Below are 23,010 nucleotides of genomic sequence, written 5' to 3'. Positions count from 1 at the left end.
ACCCCCACCCCCAGCAGTGCAGGGCACCTGCCAGCAGGCCCCCACTCATGTCCCCTTGCACCCCCACCCCCCCAGCAGTGCAGGGCACCTGCCAGCAGGCCCCCACTCATGTCCCACTCATGTCCCCTTGCACCCCCACCCCCCAGCCGTGCAGGGCACCTGCCAGCAGGCCCCCACTCATGTCCCACTCATGTCACCTAGCACCCCCACCCCCCAGCACTGAGGGGCACCTGCCAGGAGGCCCCCACTCATGTCCCCTTGCACCCCCACATCCCAGCACTGAGGGGTACCTGCCAACAGGCCCCTACTCATGCCCCCTTGCACCCCCACACCCAGCAGTGCAGGGCACCTGCCAGCAGGCCCCCACTCATGTCCCACTCATGTCCCCTTGCACATCCACCCCCAGCAGTGCAGGGCACCTGCCAGCAGGTCCCCACTCATTTCCCCTTGCACCCCCACTCCCAGCACTGAGGGGCACCTGCCAACAGGCTCCCACTCATGTCCCTTTGCACCCCCACCCCAGCAGTGCAGGGCACCTGCCAGCAGGCCCCCACACATGTCCCCCAGCACCCCCACCTCCCACCAGTCAGGGGCACCTGCCGGCAGGCCCCCACTCATGTCCCCTTGCACCCCCACCCCCCAGCAGTACAGGGCACCTGCCAGCAGGCCCCCACTTATGTCCCCTTGCACCCCCACCCCCAGCACTGAGGGGCACCTGCCAACAGGCCCCCACTCATGTCCCACTCATGTCCCCTTGCACCCCCACCCCCAGCAGTGCAGGGCACCTGCCAGCAGGCCCCCACTCATGTCCCCTTGCACCCCCACCCCCCAGCAGTGCAGGGCACCTGCCAGCAGGCCCCCACTCATGTCCCCTTGCACCCCCACCCCCCAGCCGTGCAGGGCACCTGCCAGCAGGCCCCCACTCATGTCCCACTCATGTCACCTAGCACCCCCACCCCCCAGCACTGAGGGGCACCTGCCAGGAGGCCCCCACTCATGTCCCCTTGCACCCCCACATCCCAGCACTGAGGGGTACCTGCCAACAGGCCCCTACTCATGCCCCCTTGCACCCCCACACCCAGCAGTGCAGGGCACCTGCCAGCAGGCCCCCACTCATGTCCCACTCATGTCCCCTTGCACATCTACCCCCCAGCAGTGCAGGGCACCTGCCAGCAGGTCCCCACTCATTTCCCCTTGCACCCCCACCCCCAGCACTGAGGGGCACCTGCCAACAGGCCCCCACTCATGTCCCTTTGCACCCCCACCCCCCAGCAGTGCAGGGCACCTGCCAGCAGGCCCCCACACATGTCCCCCAGCACCCCCACCTCCCACCAGTCAGGGGCACCTGCCGGCAGGCCCCCACTCATGTCCCCTTGCACCCCCACCCCCCAGCAGTGCAGGGCACCTGCCAGCAGGCCCCCACTTATGTCCCCTTGCACCCCCACCCCCAGCACTGAGGGGCACCTGCCAACAGGCCCCCACTCATGTCCCACTCATGTCCCCTTGCACCCCCACCCCCAGCAGTGCAGGGCACCTGCCAGCAGGCCCCCACTCATGTCCCCTTGCACCCCCACCCCCCCAGCAGTGCAGGGCACCTGCCAGCAGGCCCCCACTCATGTCCCACTCATGTCCCCTTGCACCCCCATCCCCCAGCCGTGCAGGGCACCTGCCAGCAGGCCCCCACTCATGTCCCACTCATGTCACCTAGCACCCCCACCCCCCAGCACTGAGGGGCACCTGCCAGGAGGCCCCCACTCATGTCCCCTTGCACCCACACATCCCAGCACTGAGGGGTACCTGCCAACAGGCCCCTCCTCATGCCCCCATGCACCCCCATACCCAGCAGTGCAGGGCACCTGCCAGCAGGCCCCCACTCATGTCCCACTCATGTCCCCTTGCACTTCCACCCCCAGCAGTGCAGGGCACCTGCCAGCAGGTCCCCACTCATTTCCCCTTGCACCCCCACTCCCAGCACTGAGGGGCACCTGCCAACAGGCTCCCACTCATGTCCCTTTGCACCCCCACCCCAGCAGTGCAGGGCACCTGCCAGCAGGCCCCCACACATGTCCCCCAGCACCCCCACCTCCCACCAGTCAGGGGCACCTGCCGGCAGGCCCCCACTCATGTCCCCTTGCACCCCCACCCCCCAGCAGTGCAGGGCACCTGCCAGCAGGCCCCCACTTATGTCCCCTTGCACCCCCACCCCCCAGCACTGAGGGGCACCTGCCAACAGGCCCCCACTCATGTCCCACTCATGTCCCCTTGCACCCCCACCCCCAGCAGTGCAGGGCACCTGCCAGGAGGCCCCCACTCATGTCCCCTTGCACCCCCACCCCCAGCAGTGCAGGGCACCTGCCAACAGGCCCCCACTCAAGTCCCACTCATGTCCCCTTGCACCCCCAGCAGTGCAGGGCACCTGCCAACAGGCTCCCACTCATGTCCCACTCATGTACCCTTGCACCCCCACCCCCCAGTAGTGCAGGGCACCTGCCAACAGGCCCCCACTCATGTCCCACTCATTTCCCCTTGCACCCCCACCCCCCAGCAGTGCAGGGCACCTGCCAGCAGGCCCCCACTCATGTCCCCTTGCACCCCCACCCCCCAGCAGTGCAGGGCACCTGCCAGCAGGCCCCCACTCATGTCCCCTTGCACCCCCACCCCCCAGCACTGAGGGGCACCAGCCAACAGGCCCCCACTCATGTCCCACTCATGTCCCCTTGCACCCCCACCCCCAGGAGTGCAGGGCACCTGCCAGCAGGCCCCCACTCATGTCCCCTTGCACCCCCACCCCCCAGCAGTGCAGGGCACCTGCCAGCAGGCCCCCACATATGTCCCACTCATGTCCCCTTGCACCCACACCCCCCAGCAGTGAAATGGCGATCTCATGACACAAACCAAAAGTCAACTATGTACATCAGCACATGTCCGCCACACGAAGGCAGGCGGTAGCGTCTCTGCGCTTACAAAAAGCCAGTATATACAGCTCTGATCAATGTCCCATACTGTGGCCCTCTAGGACAAATGACGTGCAAAGGGGTACGGAACAAACACGGACAACCGCGGTGTCAAAAATAGCATTTATTTCTGGGGTGCGCGGGAAGTTTCACATGCACATTGTGCCTGGGCGAGCGGGGTACGTGTACTTCAGGGGCTCGCGGGAAGTTTTACATGCGATTGGGCCTGGGCGAGCGGGGTACGTGTACTTCAGGGGCTCGCGGGAAGTTTTACACACGATTGGGCCTGGGCGAGCGGGGTATGTGTATAACTGGGGTGGGCGGGGAAGTACAGGAGGCAAATGCAAGGAACGCACACGCCAAAAAAGACGCGCTAATCCAGAAACACGTACGCCGGCAGGAAGCAGGCGTACGTGGACCCGCGCAGCATAAAAGTGCATGCAAACAACAAGCAAGCTCAGACGCCAGGATGAACATACGTTCCTAGCAGCAGTGGTCGTGGGATACCGCAGGAGGAGGAGGAGGATAGTCAGGCCCAGAATGTTCACACCCAGAACCAGCCTTTTTGGCATGCCTGATGACCAGGTGTATGGGAGGTACAGGTTTCCATCTCACATAATACTGGACCTGGTCAGTGAGTGGGAGGATGCCCTCACATCACCCACCCTCTGCTCCCAAGCACTCAGCCCCCTGGAGAAGGTCCTCAATGTACTGCACTTTTTGGCCACCGGATCATTTCAGCGGACAAGTGCCATAGTGGGGGGGGGTGTCACAGGCCATGCAGTCACGCTGCCTACACCAGGTCTTGGCCATCATGACTGCACATCCATCAGTCCGCAGGCACATATACCTGCCCAGAACACCTGCAGAAAGGCAAGCTGCCATCCAGGACTTCTACGGGGTGGACAATTCCCCAAAGTCCTAGGTGCCATTGATTGCACCCATGTGGCTCTACGTCCCCCCAGGGCATCAGAGCACATCCATAGAAACCGCAAGCACTGGCATTCCATCAACGTCCAGGTAGTATGTGAGGCCAAGGAAATCATCACCTCAGTATATGCCAACTATCCAGGGTCCACCTACGACAGTTTCATTTAAAGAATGTCAACCCTAAACCGGGACCTAGAAGCTGGGCGGCATGGCGATACATGGCTGCTCTGTGAGTATAAATGCCACAGCACATGCATGCATGCCAGATACTGAGTAATGTCACAACCCTACTAATGATACCCATCACCACCTCCCCAGGGGACAGTGCCTACCCTCTGAGCACCCACATGATGACGCCAATTCGGAACCCCACCACGCCACCCGAGGTAAGATACAACACAGCCCATATTGCAACCCGGGGCATAGTGGAGCGCACATTCGGAGTGCGCAAGTCACGCTTTCGCTCCCTTGACCGTTCTGGCAGGCAGCTGTTATACGCTCCCCCAGTAGTGTGCAGGATCATAGTGGCAGCATGTGTCCTGCACAATGTTGCAACACGCCGGGGCCTGCCGGTGGACATGGTGGTGCCCCCACATCCCCAACCACATGCACGCCCGCTGCGCATGGGAGGGGAAAGGGCACGGGGTGAGGCAGCCCGAACGCAGCTGGTGGCTAATTACTTCACTTAGAATCACACCCCTGTGGAGTGCACACAGCCCTGCCACATACCAGCTGACAATCTATGATGACACAAGGGACAGTGAGCTGTCACAAACATACCAGCCTGAGATTGGTCACCTGGAAGTGTCACAATGTGTACATCTCTACCTACAGAAACACCACCAATGCTGTGTCATCAAAAGATACAAATGCTGCTAAATGCATTACCCCCTTGCGAAATACAACATGAGAACAGTGCCATGTCACCCAACCCCTCCCCAGCACCACCACCCAACACACCATGGCATGTCATGCTATGTGAGAGCAAACAAAGCAATCCCGAAAACCTGACACAAGTGTCACAAAGTACATTGTCCCTAATGGAAACTGGCCATACACAATATTCTCCCAGTAATGTTGAACTAACAACACACATGACCAAATACTTACCAACAATACAATGCAGCTACACAAGCTCAAACATAACTAAACATGACAGTACTAAGTTAAAGTAGTCGTAGTCTTACAACCTGAATATGCCACCACATTGCCCCCTTCCAACTGTAATCTTGCAGGCTTCAGAACTTGCATACAACATGAACTCCATCTCCAAAGTAGACGGCCTTGTGAAGACATGAGGAATTAACCTGCAAATTCAGAGGGAGACATGGAAGCAGAAGCATACATAATTCCAACATGCAGTGTAGAATACAACAACAATATACACAAGGAATGTCTACACAGTATTGACTACAGACTACCCACACAGCTCATGGGAGCCCAACATCACTGTGTACATCACTGTCACTTGGTCACACCCTTTGCAAGCCCATGGAAACGGGAAGCAGGAGGGGTGTGTGTCTCACGAACCCAAGCATCGAACCCAAACTCAGGACAAGCCTGCATGTGCCCAGCCGGAATACAGTGGATGCCCACGGGAGCCACACAAGGCAACACACTGTTAAAAAATAATCAAAAATCAAAAAAGCAAAAAGCAAAAATCACAAATGGCCATGTGGGGGCTGGGGGGAGGGGGAGGCCACTCAGGAGGTCTGAGGAAAGCATGTGCACCAACAGCCACCTGTGTGGATGTTGGGAAAAAAAAACACCTCCATGGGCTCATGGCCTGCAAGGCTATGCCAATTCGGAGAACTGCTGCAGTCACTCTCATTACCCTCTGCTGCTGCCACAGGAGGTGGTGGTGCTATGGGAGGCAGCCCACGCGAAGCCCTGGTATGGTCCTCCATAGCAGCAAGCATGCAGGTGTGGAAGGTCTCGTTCTGGAGGATTATAGTGCGGAGATCCCCATGCAGCACCTGACGTGATGCCCGGATCTCCTCCCGAGTTGCCTGCATCTCAGCTGAGAGCGAACGTGTCAGCCGCCCCAGCTGCTGTTCTGTCCTCAAGTTAGTGGAAGTCTCAAGGTCAATAAGAGTCTCACTGAGGTGATGGAGTTCTACCCTCAGGGCTTCCCTGTGGCCCTGGGACTCTATTGATATTCATTGGCGTAGAGTCTCCAGTGCCGCCCGTCTTTCCCTGTTGGATGCCCATAGAGGGTTCTACCCATGGTGCAGGTGGGTTGGACAGAACAGAACCCCTTCCAGAAACACTTACTTGCGACGCCACATAGGTCTCATCATCCGAATCAACACCTGAATAAAGGTCTGGGGCGGTGCACCCAGAGACACCCCTTGACAGAATCGTCTGCAGCAAGAGTAGGTTCTCCCCCACCACCACACCACGTCCCCGACTGGTGGCCGGTTGTGCCTCAGGTTCCTCCTGAGTCTGCACCATCTCCTCAACCTCACCAGCATCAAGTGCATCATCCCCTGCAAAAACATGAAAGACAACAAATGGAAACAGACATTAGCACCATAGCACACAAATAGGCCTGAGAAGCTACAGAACCAGTACATGATTTACACATGTCCCACATGACTATAACCCTCCCATGCATGCACTGTCACAGAGTTGGAAGGGGAGGCAAAAGTCTGACACTGATGACACCAAGATGGAAGAGCAACACATTTGCTGCATGCTGGGTAGCACTGCCATCACACATTGGCCTGTGAGTGGCATGTCCTATACACATAAATGACACATGCCATCACACAGATGGCATGTACCATAGCCATGGTACATTCCACAAGTACATCCATATGTCAGTGAATGAGTACTGTCACCCTTCCATGTGAGATGGACATGAAGAGATGAAAAAGGCCACATAGTGTGAAAAGATATGCCATGTGCCACACACTGCAACACATCCAGTGTACAAAAATACAGTGATTGCAGGGCCGTGTACACATCAATGGTTGTGCACTTCAACATGACAGGAAACAACTAGCATGTTGCACATTCAAACAGGCCCAAAAACATCATGTGATCAGGACAATACTCATTCAGCCTGAATGGTTAAATCATTCAACTACCAAGGTGACACATGTGGGCCTGTGTGGGGTTCTTCACTGACAGAAGCATGTCACATATGTCACAATAGGGCTGAGGAATGTGTTGCAAAAGTGGGAGAATTGAAACAATCAGCCTGAAAGAACACTGGAAAATACAAACAATGTTGTTGCATGATGCCACCTCAAGGGCAACTGCCGTAATGTTGCGCTAAATTACTACTGTGGGCAGAAGGGATAGTGTCACACCCAAATTCAAGGCCGCAGAATGTTTTGGATGAAGCACATGGGTGACCCATACTACTCAGTCACACACACCCTCACCTGGCACTCAATCAGAACCCGTCACCCAAACAACATACACATGCATTACACACACACGCATGGGCACTCACCGGACAATGTGTCATAATCGGGTAGTTCTCCCACACCTCGGATCTGTTCCTCTGTGACGAAGGTCCCAGCAACAGACTTATGTTCAGTGAGTTTGTTGTCCTCTTGTGGAGACCCACCGCCAGTCACCAGAGTAGCGGCATGACTTGAGGCCAGCTTGTCCTTTGCTCTGCGTTTCAGGTTGTTCCACCGCTTGTAGCAATCATCAGCTGAGCGCCTCACAAATCCAAGGGCACTTATGTGGTTGGCGATGGTCTGCCAGTGTGCCTTACGTTGACCAGGTGTGGTCTTGGACCCTGCAGTCACCACCATTTCGTGGCTATGTTGCAACACATAGCTCACAAGTGCATTAAGCTCTGTGTCATTAAAGCAAGGCTTCCTTGACGTGCCGGAGTGTGTAGCCGTGCCTGGGGTCTCAGCCTGTCATGCCAGAGCACCCTAATTCCTCTTTTTAGAAGGTGGCGCGGAGCCAGAGTGGCTAACGCCGCTCTGGTCAGTAGGGGAGAATCACCAGTGGAATGGTTGTTGGAGTGTGCGAATGCACATTGACCATAGGACTTGGTGCAGTCATTGTCTGAAGTGTGATGTTGGCAGGGGGAACATCAGTATGATGGACCAGGACCGGCACTGTCCTGGCTGGGAGAGTCAGAGCTGGGGCGGATGGAGCTGCAGCTGCCCCTGCAGCCTCACCACCCTGCATACTTGGGGCAGCAGATGACATAGCTGCCCCAGATCCACGTGGCTTGGTGACAACTTGCACCGCCACACGTGGCTTAGACTTGCTGACCTGCAAGTCAGCCAGGAAGTCATCCTGTGCCAGGTCAGGTGCCACAATGGGTTGGTCCAACAAGGGCTGAGCTGGGATGGTCTCAGCCAAGTTTCCCTCAACCATGGGGCGGGGCATGGGCGTCCCTGATTGGTCCCCCACACATGGGGGTATAGGGGCACCCTGCAAATCCCGGCCACGTCCACTACCGCGCCCACCACGTCCACCTTTTGAAGGTCGGCCACCTTTGCCTCCCTTACCGCTTGGTCGCTTCCCAACCATGGCACTGATGTTGTTGTGCGTATGGGAGGAGCAGTAAACTATTGTCCTGGGCAATTGGGAGTCAAAGGGGTAGGGTACTAGATGGAATTCGTACCTTAGTGCTCTAACAAGGCTGTCTGTGACCCCTGGGGGAAGATAACAGGTCACGCAACGCACAGGCAGCCCAAAAACAAAAATAAACGTGCACGCAACCCCTCGTAGACCACGAACGTGGAAAAATGAACCCGCACTACGCTGTGGCAACCAGAAACACAAAAATAAGCGTACGCGTGATACACGCAGCCTACAATGACCTCTGAAGGGGAACGCGACACACAGGGCAAGCACAGTTGCTAAGTACATGCGGAACTCACCGTCTGCCTGGAAAAAGAACTTGAAAAATACGCGCGTGTGCGCGTTGGCAACACCCCCGCCAAAAGAAGAATTGTACGCTGTCTGAGGAGACAGGACAAAAGGAGAAGTGAACACTGTTTGAGGAAACAGGCCCAAAAAAATGAAAGCTGTCAGAGGTAACAGGGAGTACAAATTTGAAACACTGTGAAGTAATCGCGTGTGAACCGACAAGAAGTACAGAATCCACCCACTCGCTCTCCACAAAAAGCACGTACAAGGAAATGGCGTCCTACACGTACCTTTTAAACCGGCCCACACGTACACGTCACTTACGCGTGTATGCGCCCTTTCCTCCAATTACACGCGCTGACACTCGGTCGTGCAGCTTTTCCACGTGTGCTCTGTCATCACGTGCTATGAGGGAAACACCAGTGCGCGTCACGTCACAGACGCGCTTACACGCTAAGGGCCTTTGTCCAATGAAATCGCGTACGTGCGCTGACGCGCTTACGCGCTAAGGGCCTTTCCTCGATTTACACGCTGATGTGCAAGATTTTCACGTGCTAAATCACTCTGTATCAAGCTGGCCACGCGTTCACACACGGAAGACCATGGTCCTGCCCAGAAGGCCGGATTACTGCCCCCTAGAGCCTCGAGCACACTCCCACCTGCCATCTGCTGCTGCCTGATTGCCTGCTGCCCACGCGCCCTGCCATTTGCTGCCTGCACGTCAGCCAGGGGTGCTGTTGCTGTGACCACCCCTGCTGGAACCGAAGACTCCCGACTGGGATTCCATCGCTCCACAGCCCAGCCCCAGGACCCAGTTGCCCACCCACTCCTGCCTCTGGGGTTGCCATGTCCAGCACTACACCATCTGGCGGCACTGGCAACCGCCAGCCAGAGAGGCAGAGGGCCACCAGCTTCACTGCCACCAAAGTTGGTGTCCTGGTGGAGCAAGTCCTGGGGCAGTATGATGCCCTCTTCGGAAGGTCGCGCGCCGACAAGGAAGGACAGACCAGGATCTGGACGGACATTGTGACTGCCATCAACGCGGAGGGGGTGGCAGTCAGCGAATTCCATCATGTCAAGAAGCGCTGGGAGGACTTCAGGTCCAGGACCCTCAACAAGGCCCAGCGCCTCTTGAAGGCAGCGGATGCAACGGGGCGCCAGGGCCACCTGTCAGAAGACCAAATGAGGGTCCTGGAACGTGTATGCCCAGCGCTCCACGTCCAGGTCCTTGAGAGGCAGACCCTTCTGGAGTCGAGCGGTAAGTGTACATGCATACTGATTGGAATCTGTGCGTGTGGTGGTGTGCCAGTAGTGTGCAGGTTGCACATGTGGTTTTGTAGGGCCATGTATGGATGTGTATCTACAGGGCCGTGAGGCTGACACACGCGAGTCCTTTCATGTGTGAGACATATGGATGGTGTATTTGTGGGTAAGCATGCAGGCCAAATGCAGATGTGTGAGCACACATGTTTGAATGACTGTGTATGTCAGTTGTCAAGGTTGTGGTGTCACACATGGATGTTGGTTCCAGCTGCATGTATCTGGACTGTGTACATATGCATGTATGTGTATCTGACAAGAGTGCAACTGTCATGCAACATGGATGCATGTGAGACTGACATGTAGAAGACTGATTGCCAGATGTGACATGGATGCCGATCTCATCACTGCGACACTTGGTGGAGGTGTACACATGCATGTAAGTGTGGTGGCGTGTGTGCATGTCTAATGCACTCCCTGTGTCTCATGTGATGTCTGGCTCACCTTTGCCTGTTCATGCTGTTGTATGTGTATGGATGGTGCTGGCTGTTGTGATATGGCTGTGGAATAGCTCGTGTGTGTGATTTGAAATGACGTGTGTTGGGGATTGTGATGCCATGTCTGAAGTTTGACAATGACACTTGTGTGCAACTGTCATGTGTGTATGAGTCCATTGTACAGTGCCCTGATGCCTGTGTCCGATCTCTCCCTGTCTGCAGCGTCGACTGATGAAGAGGGCGGAGAGGGTGCTGTGGAGCAACGCCAGCCGGAGACGCAAGGCCCGGCTCCCCTCCCAGGTTGTCATCTCGTCAGGGAGTGAGGAGTCCGGTGCCACGTCCCAGGTCGCAGCTGCCGAGGGGAGGTCCAAGAGGCGGAGGTCGGAGTTGGACTCCTCGGCAGCCGAAGGGGCAGCTGAGACCCCACAGGGCCCGACGGAGGAAGAAGGCACTGGGTCATCCAGGTTGGTGGGGGGTTTGGTGGAGACGGAGGCCGTGCAAGGGACAGAGACGGGGTCTGGAGGTGGGGATTCCACTGGTGCTAGTGGTGCAGTGCAGGGACAGGAGGCAGCACAGGCCGCCGCGGAGGTGTCTGTGTGTAATCCTGTCTCCGATCCTGTGACTGCATCAGCTTGCACCAGCAGGGATACCTACGTCCAGACCCGTTTTCAGGCAGGGGATGAGCTTACGACAACTGGCCTTCCTCTGCCTGCGGACGTGGCTATCCGGGACCGGGTTGAGCCTGTACTGGGTGGTGTGGCGTTGCGTCAACGGGCCATGCGAGACGAAATGCAGTCTTTTCATGGGGAGACTGCATGTCATCTCAAATGGCTCGTTGACCACGTTGACCTACTGGGACAGGTCACCAGGGCTGGATTCCTCCATTTGCTGGGCCTTGTTCTGACCCCCTCCTCAACTGAACCCCCTATGCGCCAGTCGTACTCCGTGCCATCTTCCCACGCATGTGTCACCTGGGTGCCCTGTGGAGCTGCCTCTGACCCTGCGGCGAAGCTGGTGGAGGACACATCCTTGCCTCAGTCGGGAGTCGGACGTCCAGCAGGGGTGGCCACCTCAACAACTGCACCCCAGCCAGAGGAGGATGTGCAGGCAGCAAGAGCCAGGGCACAGGCAGAGGCACAGCAGCAGCAGCAACAAGGTGGGAGCCATGATGGCTTGGGGCCTTCGTCATCGGAGGGGCAGGCATCTGCCAGAGGGCAGGAGGACCCAGCACGGGAAGTGTCTTCCATGTGGCAGAGGTTAGGCCATGCCATAGATGCCGAGCGGCAGCGGGCAGAAGAGGCACGGCTCACGATGGTCAGGGCGGAGAACTCCATGCGGAGTGCCCTGAGGCGGGCCGAGTGCCTCAAGGCAATTCGCAGGGAGTTGGAGGAGAACATGTTGTCATCCCTGCGAACCCTCGGGGCCATGGAAGAGGACCGCCTCTGGGACATTGAGCAGGAGTTCGATGATGCCCTGGCCCGGGACATCCAAAAGTGAGCCGTCGGACGAGCCCGCTGCCCTTGTAAATAGTTAGATAGTGTTAGGTTTCCTTTGGTTTTTTCTTTTTTTTGGTTGCGCTTGGACAATGCACCACGTTTCTGTATATAGTTTTTCATTAGGTAGTATTTTTGATAGGTTTCATTTCTTCAGTTGGGATCATGGACCCTGGATTGTTCATCTGTATATAGTTCACTATTGGATTCATCTCTTTTTTTGGATTTCCCCATGGAGCAATGGTTTTCACTTTTGCTTTTCCCTTGGATTTGCTTTGTTGGACTGTGACTTTGGACACCTTTCCTTTGGATTATGATTTCTTGTTTTTCTTTATTTTACGGACATGCAGCTTTTCTTTTTTTATTCCCATTGTTGTTTGTTTGATTTAAATTCCATTCATTTTGCTTTTAATACATTTTTTTCTTCATACTTCGATGTGTGGTATTATCTCATTGGTTTCATGCATGTCATGATATGGGTTTTCACATTCACTTGCAACCATTGTGTGTGTGTGACGGACATGTGTTCATTTACATACTTGCCATTGGGGTTGTATCATGTAATTGCCTTTTCTATGTGGGTTGATGCAATACTTGGTTGGGTCTTTGGGCTGGGGAGGCTGGCCATAAGGGCCATGATTGAGGATCGTCATGACCTGGGGGTAGGGGGACATGAGTGGGGGCCTGCTGGCAGGTACCCTGCACTGCTGGGGGGTGGGGGTGCAAGGGGACATGAGTGGGACATGAGTGGGGGTCTGCTGGCAGGTGCCCTGCACTGCTGGGGGGTGGGGGTGCAAGGAGACATGAGTGGGACATGAGTGGGGGCCTGCTGGCAGGTGCCCTGCACTGCTGGGGGGTGGGGGTCCAAGGGGGTAATGCGTTGGTGATCACTAGTGCAAGGTGACATGTGGCTTGGCTGGGGGGCATGCCCATGGTGGATGGGCTGCCTGCGGGACATGACCAGGGGTTCAGGGTAGTCCCCTGTGGTGTGGGCTGCCTGCAGGGGCCGTGGAGGGTGTAGAGGGAACACCTGGGAGGACCCACATTGCCAATTCACGTGTAGGACTCCCCTGCACCCCCGAAATACACGTACCCCACTCGCACAGGGCCTATCACGTGTGAAACTTCCTGCGAACCCCACCAGAAATACACGTACCCTGCTGGAATCGCATGTGAAACTTCCCGCGCACCCCTGAAATACACGTACCCAGGCCAATCGCGTGTGAAATTTCCCGCGCACCCCTGAAATACACGTACACAGCCCAATCGCGTGTGAAACTTTCCGTGCACCCCTGAAATACACGTACCCAGGCCAATCGCGTGTGAAACTTCCCGCGCACCCCTGAAATACACGTACCAAGCCCAATTGTGTATGAAACTTCCCGTGCACCCCTGAAATACATGTACCCAGGCCCAATCGCGTGTGAAACTTCCCGCGCACCCCTGAAATACACGTACACAGGCCAATCGCGTGTGAAACTTCCCACGCACCCCTGAAATACACATACCTAGGCCATTTGCGTGTGAAACTTCCCGCGCACCCCTGAGATACACGTACCCAGCCCAATCGCATGTGAAACCTCCCGTGCACCCCCGTAATACACGTACCCCACTCGCACAGGCCCTTTTGCGTGTGAAAGTTCCCGCGAAACCCGTAATACACGTACCCTGCTGAAAACGCGTGTGAAACTTCCCGCAAACCCCAGTAATACATGTACCCCACTCGCACAGGCCCTTTCGCGTGGGAAACTTCACACGCACCCCAGTAATACATGTTCCCTGCTTGGCGTTTTCTGTTTGGCAGCCCTGTAAACTGGTCCAGGGTTAGCGCAGCCCTTTGCGCTGAATTGGGAATCTTGATTGCTTTTCCTTGCGCAAGGGCGTTCTTGGGGGCGTAACTGGCGCTGCTGCAGGGTCGCTGCGCCACTCTGCGCCACGGCTGGTTTTGGAGGCTAAAATCCATGAATACGCTGTGCGCGGAAATCGACTTTAGGGCACGCGGCTGGTGCAGACATTCGCAAGCGCACACTGTGCGCCAGCCGCGTGCGCCACTTTTGTGCGAAATTCTATGAATTACCCTGAACAGCTTTTGACTGAAGAATCAATGATTTCGGTATCAATAATTGTATGTTTTTTTAATCTTTTCTAGATATAATTTGAATGTATTACTTGCTCCTGAAGAAGAGAACAGTCTCCAAACGCTTTGGGCTATATGAATATAAATATTTTATGATAAATTGAAAAACGAATGCCATTGTTTATTTTACAATAACAAATTTGACCATGAAAAATTAATTATGAAAGAATTGTGTGAATAATGTACCACAAACTATCAAGACTTAGACAAAACTGTTGGGCTCATATATTGAGCTTCTGAAAGCGTGCAGGGGACGGGAGTTCACTAATTGGGAACTTATTCTGTTTTATCTCACCCGAATAATACACTATCCTGTTTCCTCCCTACACCCCCTCCATTGATTCGCTCCCTCAGCTTGTTCCCAGGGCTAACCACTGGCTTCCTCCTCTCCAGTGGCTGGGTTACAGGTATACAGCACATACAGCAGACTTTTCGTATGCAGGTCCACCAGCGTTTTGGAAATGGCTGCCAATTCCAGGTTTTATGTCAGGATTTTAATGAGTGTCCAGAATGCTGGCCCAATACATGGACCATTCTGCTTTCCTGATAAAAGTACAGCCAAGTTTGCAGTCCATATTATGTAGAGCATCTGGATTGCCGGTTGGATACACAGACTGTTCCGTGGTCCCATTGAAGGTACAATCAGATTTATAGCGTGGGTCATGTTGAGAGTCTGGATTGCTGGTTCAATATGTGGATTGCTCCGCAGTCCTGCAGTTCCACGCTGGCTCTCTCCCAGTTGGGTTGCTTGCCCTCTCCTCCATCGCCAGGTCATCTGGGTGATGTGGTCCGACCGGACAAAGAAAACTGATTGTGCCTAACAGGTATGGGGGGGGGAAGGTAATTATTGATTCACATAACCAGGCACGTGTAGCAGGGACAGAGACTGGGGACCTCCCTACTTCCACACCCCGCCTCTGGAGCAAGACTGACTCTGGTAAAGACTCTAGTAGGCATCCTGCCCCAGTTTGAGAGGGGCCCCCTTTCCCTCTTGACAGAATCCGATCCATTACCCTGTCACATTTGGTAGAAATGATATCCTTATAATGCCCATCCCTGTCCTTTGGGATTTACCTATTGTTTCTGCTCACTGCTGGTGGCTTCCACCCAGTGTGATAATTCCAGGGAGAACTTAACCTCTCCCCAAGGGGGAGCCACCCTCTTTGGTACTAAGGTTGTGATCTTGCTATGATTAACATCCCCTAGGGGAAAGAGTAAGTGGGATTCCACTGGAGGTGATTCCTTAGGAGATAGAGACTCTGATAGTGGTATAGGTCACCTTCCCTCCCTCCTAGTTAAAAATACCTTTGTAGTGTAACTAGGGGATAGGTTTTTCAATAACCCTATGGAGCCTTTACTAATGGCTGACTAGGCTTCTGACCTTACATATGACCAATCTCCTGCAAAGACTAAGGAGGTACAAGTAAACCAGCCTCCTAGAGGAGCGTTCATGGAACAACCAGTTGCAAAAGACTCTCAGCAGGCTCTGCAGAGTTTAACCACATCAGAGAGGCCAAAAGAGTTGTGGTCAGCAAGAGAAGTAGAACGTCAGTGTTGGCGGGCCGGACCGTGACATGCACCAGGAGAGTGTAGAGAAGCACAGTTGATGACTGTCCAAAGCAGCCCTGAGAAGTGAGAAAGAGAATGATCCACAGAATGCAGTCGCAGAGCACAGCTGAAATATTGTGTAAGCGACTCTGCACAGACCGAGCCTGCAAGTACGAGGGAGAAGAGCCTTGGATGGCTAATGCAGAGCCCAACTGAAGTGTGGCATGAGTGATACCGCACAGACCGAGCTGCAAGACCGAGGGAGGAGAGCCTCAGAAGGACAAAGCAGAGCCCAGCTGAAACAATGCATAAGCGACTCCAAGCCAACCGAGAACATGAAGGACCAGGGAGAAGACTCCCGGAAGGCAGATGTGGGACCCAGTTGAAATGTCATGTAAGCGGCTTGGTGATGACAAAAGAGCTAACCAGGCTCAACGCCACTCCAGAGGAACCCCACTCGAGGCAGTCCAGTACAGGCTGGCTCAAGTTGAAAAAGAGGCAGGCAAAACGAGAGAAAGAAGGAAAAGAACCCAGAGTGGGCAGTGAGAAAGAGAGGAGCCTCAGAGTGGGGAGAGTCTGAGAGAACCGCAGAGTGGGGAGTAAGAAAGACTGAAGTAATTCCTGGAGGGAGAGAGAGAAGGAATCCCAGAGTGGCAGCAAGGGACCAGAAGTGGAACAGCTGGATACCATTCCAGCGCCTCAAGAACCATCTACCTGGAAATGGAACAAAGGAAAAGTCTTTACTAAAAGGGAGATAGGGTTTTGGTCATGCAGTCATCCCCACCAGTTAATAGTTCTACAAAGTTCCTCCTTGTTGTGTTGTTGGTTTTCTTGGTTTCTTTTATTGATAGGGAAAGTGGTTTGGTCAGAGTAGGATTCCAGACAGATGAGTGTATTATATTTGTTTCCAGACAAGCACACTTTTGATTTTCTTGTTTTATAGACTAGGGCTATGGTTTTTGTATGTTCAGGGAAAGAGTATTTCGGACCTTGAAAGAAAAATAAAGACTCTTGAACCATGCCTCGTTGTCAGAGTCCTTATTCTGGCCTGTCACACCAGTTGTGCTTGCGAGTGTGCATGTTAGTTGTAACTCACCCTTTTTCATGCAGAATGTAAAGGGTTTCAATGCTTGCAGCATGTGCTTATCGGCAACCTATTTCTGTTGCGCTCTTATGTGTGGGGAGTGCTACAGTGGTTGCTGCACGTTATTTCACTTGCTTGGGTTCTATACAATACGCTGTTCACGGTATATGCTGGGGCTGCTAAAATCGAGGCTATTTGTTATTTGTCTCGGTTGGGCTTAATGCTATGCTTCTCCTGGTGCGTCCCAATCAAAATACTGCCCACATTCCTTGTTCCAGTAGGTTTAATATGTGTAAAACTGGTGTGGGTAGCTGCATGTGAGATGTTCACTTTTGTTTCTTCCCTTGTGCATGTGTGAACCCAGTTCTGCTTCTTGCCCTCTATTGATATGTCTGTGGTATGGCTCTGACTCTCCTGTTTCTTTTGTTACTTTTGCGTGATTGCTGCTTGCTTCTCCATTCTCTTTTGACCACAGTAAGGGGCATAAACAAGAAAGTGATGTCACTACGTGTAGTAGGCCATGATTGGTGTCTCTCACTGGCAGTGTGGCTTCTGCTGTGGGCAGGTGACAGCTGCATGGTTTTTTGTAGTTGCGCTTGTTGTTCCTTTACTGTAGCATGTATTTCATGACATTAGGTGTGCTTGCTTCTTTCTCCTTTCTCTCTTTCATCTCTCTTTGCCATTCCTCTGACCGTGCATTTGTGTCTTGACGTGGGAAAGGTGCTCCTAGTGTGTTAAGCTACTGGGTGGATGCTGACACTAGTCTGAGACTTTCCTATCTGTCCACTACGGGGCAGGTGGATGGTGTTTTTTGCAATCGCCAGTATCTGAAAAAGAGTTGGCTGGATGGAACTGTTTGAATGTTGGTGGTGCGTTTGTGTGTCCCAGGGAGGACAGTTGGTAGTTCGAGTAACAGCGGTACATGGTTGGTTGTTGGGCATTGTTGGGTAGGCAGCTGAAGCACTCGAAAGTATGTCGTACAGGTATGGCCCACTTGGGACGTGTTGTTGCAGACATTTTCCTGGTTATGAAATGCCCAAATGTGGATTCCTTTGGTTGATGTGTTTGGTGATATATCTTTGATTTTCTTCCTCTTCTCTTCTTCTTCTAGTCTTCCTGCCTTGCCCTTAACTGGCCAGTTGCTCTACTTTGCCCTTTCTGTGTGCTTGTTCCTTTCATGGCTAGTGGTGTAAGAATGTATCTGCTGATTAAGTCTTTGGTTGATTGTTGCTTGGGAATCCCCAGCATGAGTTGCTGCTTGATTGCTGCTTAAATGCCTGCCTGAGCAACCACCACTCCTTATCCCTTCCAGAGGTGTGGGAATCTGCTCCTCATGTTTTTGTGCTCTTTCTGTGTGTTATGTGTAGTGTTTCTCTATGGTATGCATTGCATGCAACCCCTGACTGTGCTGTCATGTCATGAGTGTGTTATGGAACCTTTTGGAATGTGTGGAATGTGGCGTGCCAGATCGGGTGTTAAGGCCATTAGCACCCTGGGTTACCAAAGTGGCAAACCGGGGTGCTAAAAAAACAATTTTCCTTCATTCAACGGGACGCCGTGTGCGTCACGTTGAACGAAGGAAAATCCTTTCCATGGAGGCCAACCGGAGCGCTCAGGACGGCGGGGAGCAGCTGCTGGCGGCGGCCAGTGCCACTCCCGCAAAGAGGTAAGTGGAGGGGGGTTTGGGGTATATTTTTTAAAAGAAATTGCAGCCTGCAGCGGGGAGGCAGCCTGCGGTTCTGTAGAACGAGGGCGGAGATCAGAGAATTCGGCCCACGTTCTGCAGAACCTGATTGGCTGTGCCCCGGGTGCTAATGTTGCGGCCCCTGTGTTCCTGTGTAGATTGTCTTAGTGGTGAGAAAAGGTGGGGTTCCCTTCCTCTGTACCTGTGAACTTCCCTGAATAAAGAGGACTTGCTTGAACCACAGTCTTTGACCTCCTCCTTTCAGGGAATCCAACTGACGAGATTACTCCAGTGTGTTCTTTTTAAATGAATAATTCCTTTTAATCATGGGAATTATTTATATCTCCTTTTACAATATCTATTAGTGGCAATATAACTCTGGCACCATATTCTGAAATGAAATTAAACTTGTGTAAGGATTTATTATTCCTCTTGGCACAAGTCTATGTGGTGGGCACAGTTAGCTAGGATGGGCGCAGTTAGCTAGGACGTTCATAGACATAGCAGCCATGAGCCATGTCATGTGTTTTACCAGAAACATGTTCTGGCTTTTCAGCCAACTGTATTTGGTATTCTGGGATGTTTCCTAGTACAAGTTCAGGCCTACACATCCCATCATGCGTAAAGTACTTTTGGCTAGACATTCAGACCTGCCTGAAGACATCACACACAATATGGGTCTGAGTGGTAGGTCATGTGAGGGCTTTTCCTCTGATGTCACGAGAAGATATAAATATGCATTTCTGTGATTTCATGGCGGCCACTGATGATTTGATGCAATAGAGTGACAGGGCACTCTCATTGATGCAGCGGCAGCAACAGATCACCATGCGTACTCAAAAAAATAAGGGAGACCCACAAGGTCACGGCCGGTCTCAACTCCTAATCTTTAATAACTGAATAACTTCCCCTTTCGTCCCTCATACCCTGTCACATCCGTCCACTGGGGTCCCGCCCCTGCCTCATCTTCTACATAACGATGTGGAAAGAACTGAACTGTGAACAGCGCCTAAAGGCTGATGCTAGTTTATTTTTGTTGACCAGTCTTTGGAGCCCTGTGGGCCGATCGCCTTCTCCAAGCCATCCAGAGACTCACTCCAACCACATTTCAATCTGCAGTGGCTGTGCTCACACTGTCTGTAAGGTTGAGAGTGAATTGGATGCGTCTCGGCTCCTTCTTCCACCTCCTCTGCGTGTCTTCTTCAAATCTGCTTCCCTTGCAGCACTGCCTGTCTTCTTTTCTATGCCTCACTTTTTCTGAGTTGGAAACATGTGTGTATGTGTGTTTGTGCGTGTGTGTTCACGTTCTGCAACACTGGTCGCAGTAACAGTATATAGCCAATAAGCCACTATTTATCATACCTAGTGTTAACAAGGCAGAAACTAGGGTCTCTACAACAGGAGGTTTCATATTTAGAAAACCACTGGCCCATACGCTGGAACCCATGCCCATACCCCAAACACATCTCTTCTACCCCTAAAACTACCAGAATAGAGTAACACGTTTGGAAAGGGCATTATCTACTAGCCATCTGCTAAGAACCACCATCACACTTTTGCCATTTACATCATATATTGGACATCACCCAGACCTTTCTAACCCTTTTGCTGTTGCCCTTAGCCCCTGCCACATGATACTGATTTCCTGTTCCCTCACGAGCATCACGTTCATGCACAGGTCACTCTTTCTCAAAGGTAATTCCTCCAAACACGAACCGCCCAGCTCTTAACCTCTTGCTGCTATGAAGTGGGAACACAACTCTGCTGATGCGGATAAGACTATAATGACTTAACTTCTGCAGCAAATCATTTTGCCTGGCCAGGCTTCGGATAACTTTGGTACCTCTGACACATTCAATAGCGCCTCTCCTCTGGTCTTTATTAAATTACCTGTACAATGGAATGTAGGGCCCATTAGTCCAAGACCGCCTCAGTCACAGTATTAGCCTTCACCTCTAAGCTGCTGGCTAATTCAACCAGATCACTTGGCGCTTCTATAGCACACAGACAGGTATTTTAATCTAAACTCCTGACAAGTTACGGAACATTATGCCCCCTATCACTAACCCTTCTCATACCTCTCACTCTCCTGCAATCAGTTCACAAAATCAACCAAATAGTACGCCCACACAAGGCCACCACAACTCCGCCTCCAAAAATGCAAACAATCACAACACCCTTAACTCAAACCACACACTACAGCCACACAAAACTCACACACCCTAACGACCACTAACCCATAACACCATGAAGGAGAGGGAACACACAGTGACCAGTTTTTCCCAACTCAAAAGTAAAAGCACTCTTGCACTATCCCTCTCCTCCCACTAACAAATTCTCCCTTCTTTTTTTCAGATCCGGCAGAGCACCTGCAGATCATGAAAAGTGCAGCTGTGCGCGGTATAAATCACATTAACATAACAGAATACCTAACGAGGTCTATATGGCTGTGAGCACTGTGTGGGAAAATAAATCACTGCATGGACTGCTGGGCTGCCACTAAAGTCAGAACTTTGGAATGAGGGCCATACATGAGAGTGATTGCATTCCGAGCATTAGGATTCTATGTGCTAATAGGATATATCTAAACCGAAAGAAGAAACACAATAGAGCAAAATAGCAAACGGCTAATAAATGCCCAGCTTCACCTTAATACTCTAACAGATGGATAATAATATCCGGTTTTTATGTCGACCTCCGTATAACTACTGTAAATATAGCGGTTAATAATACTCAATTTAGCGGTACTCAGATTATCAAGCTAAGAATGATGAAGGGTATAGTCAGCATGGTGAACTTGGGGTCTGGTAAACACATTATTTATTATTATTATATTATTATTACATGTGGGATTCTATTAAATTGGAATTTCTTGCATCTACGTGTTTCTGTTTCTACATTTACGATGCTCTGTTATGGTGTATATTGGCACCCAAATTTCCATTTGCTTGATCAATGTGTGGTTTCCTACAGCGGAATGCATGAGTTCATGCCCACTTTTTTGCAACCTATACAATGTCTGTCTCATAGAAAATCTTACTTGTCATACAGTACAATATCCGGAATCCAAATAGAATTTGATGGCACGCGGATAGATGTTATCCCGGCATAGTCCTTGGGATCCCATCTTAATTTAACATCAATCCATTCCTAAAAGAAGAAAAAAAAGCAATACTCAGTTACTAGACATAGTTGTGTGGTGATATGAACAAAGTATTAATTTCGAAAGTCCTCAGCAGTGATCTGCCCCAAACTGCTACTAAGTGCTGTGTTAAAATAGATGGGTTCCTCACTGAAGACACTGGAGTCACAGATGGGGTAATTAACTTCTTTAATTGAGTTCTGGTTACAAGTCTTCAAGCTCCAGGTTACAGGTAAGAACACTGCGTTAAAGGGACACAAAGACATCCACCAGCACCCTCTCCCTCAGGCAGATCAACTGACATACACAGAACAGTGACAGGGAAATCACACGTCAACATTCCATGACTCAACATTCCACAGGCTTTCCAGGCATTCCAGCAGCTCACATGCTCACAGCACAGACATAAGGTAAGGGGCACATTACAACATATCTCACCCCTTTATCAAAAACAGACAGAGGGAGATAAGAACTTCAGAATTACTAAACTCACCAAGAAAAAGTATCTGAAACCAACAACTCCATACCAACACCAGAACAAGGAGAATAACTTCCTCCAACACAACCCCTCACCGGCCAAACAGCAGAACACTTACACCAGGGAACCAGCTCCAAACAGCTGCCGAACACACATTTACAATCAACTCACCCATCTAACTTTGACCATTCACAAACACACCGCGATGCACTGGAAAGCGCACCAGATAGCCAGCGCCACTCAAAGCAACTGCTCACAAGAGATCACAAGACTGCCCAAGCCCCACAACACCCCTGAGACAGCATGTAGGTAGGTCGGAGCCCCCAAAGACTGGCACTACTCTACCACAACACAATGACACCGGCTACCTCAAACTTGACTGGTGGTTTGCTCAGCCACCAGACAAGCTTACATAACAAGACAAACAACACACACCTTCACCCACACAGCACACCATAATCAAGCGACCCAGGAACACAGTGCCCTAGCTTATAGTCCACGTTTTTCTGTTGGTTTCCTGTGAAGCAAAATGTACACATAAGCATGGAAATGCCTAGTTGTACACAATTATTAGTAAACAGAGGCCACACTGTGCATGAATCTTGCCATCCATACCAATACATTCTGAACCATATGCACACTAAACAGTTGTCAATCAAAACAGGCCTCACATCACAACTAACTTGCTACTCCTCTCTGGACTCAATGGAAATTCCTCTGAGAAACGCAAAAACTCAGGATCCAGATCTTGAAGTCTTTCCAAAATAACACGGCTTGAGGAATCCAGGATGGCCACACATAACAGGCAAAGCCCCCAATGCGCATCACCCACATTACTCACAGATGCTTTGTTAGATCCCCCAAAACAATGACACAAATGATAGTACCTGGTATCTCGTGCCCTTGCAACAGGATCCCTGCTGCTAATTCCGCACGGCTGACCTCCTCCTCC

General features: G+C 52.3%; 1 protein-coding gene across 1 annotated transcript in view; it reads right to left on the bottom strand.

The window, feature by feature from the left end:
• Nucleotides 1-23,010, bottom strand: part of CHRNA5 (cholinergic receptor nicotinic alpha 5 subunit) — a 498,396-nt gene that overhangs the window by 78,817 nt on the left and 396,569 nt on the right. Inside the window, exon 4 of the mRNA XM_069624420.1 lies at nucleotides 21,479-21,588. Within this exon, the coding sequence (XP_069480521.1) occupies nucleotides 21,479-21,588 (110 nt within the window). The remainder of the gene's footprint in view (nucleotides 1-21,478; nucleotides 21,589-23,010) is intronic.

This window comes from Ambystoma mexicanum, chromosome 11 (genome assembly GCF_040938575.1).
Source record: "Ambystoma mexicanum isolate Mex_15411 chromosome 11, UKY_AmexF1_1, whole genome shotgun sequence".
Classification (NCBI taxonomy): domain Eukaryota; kingdom Metazoa; phylum Chordata; class Amphibia; order Caudata; family Ambystomatidae; genus Ambystoma; species Ambystoma mexicanum.
Note: the sequence above shows the minus strand (reverse complement) of the source record. Positions and strands in the feature narration are given on the sequence as shown.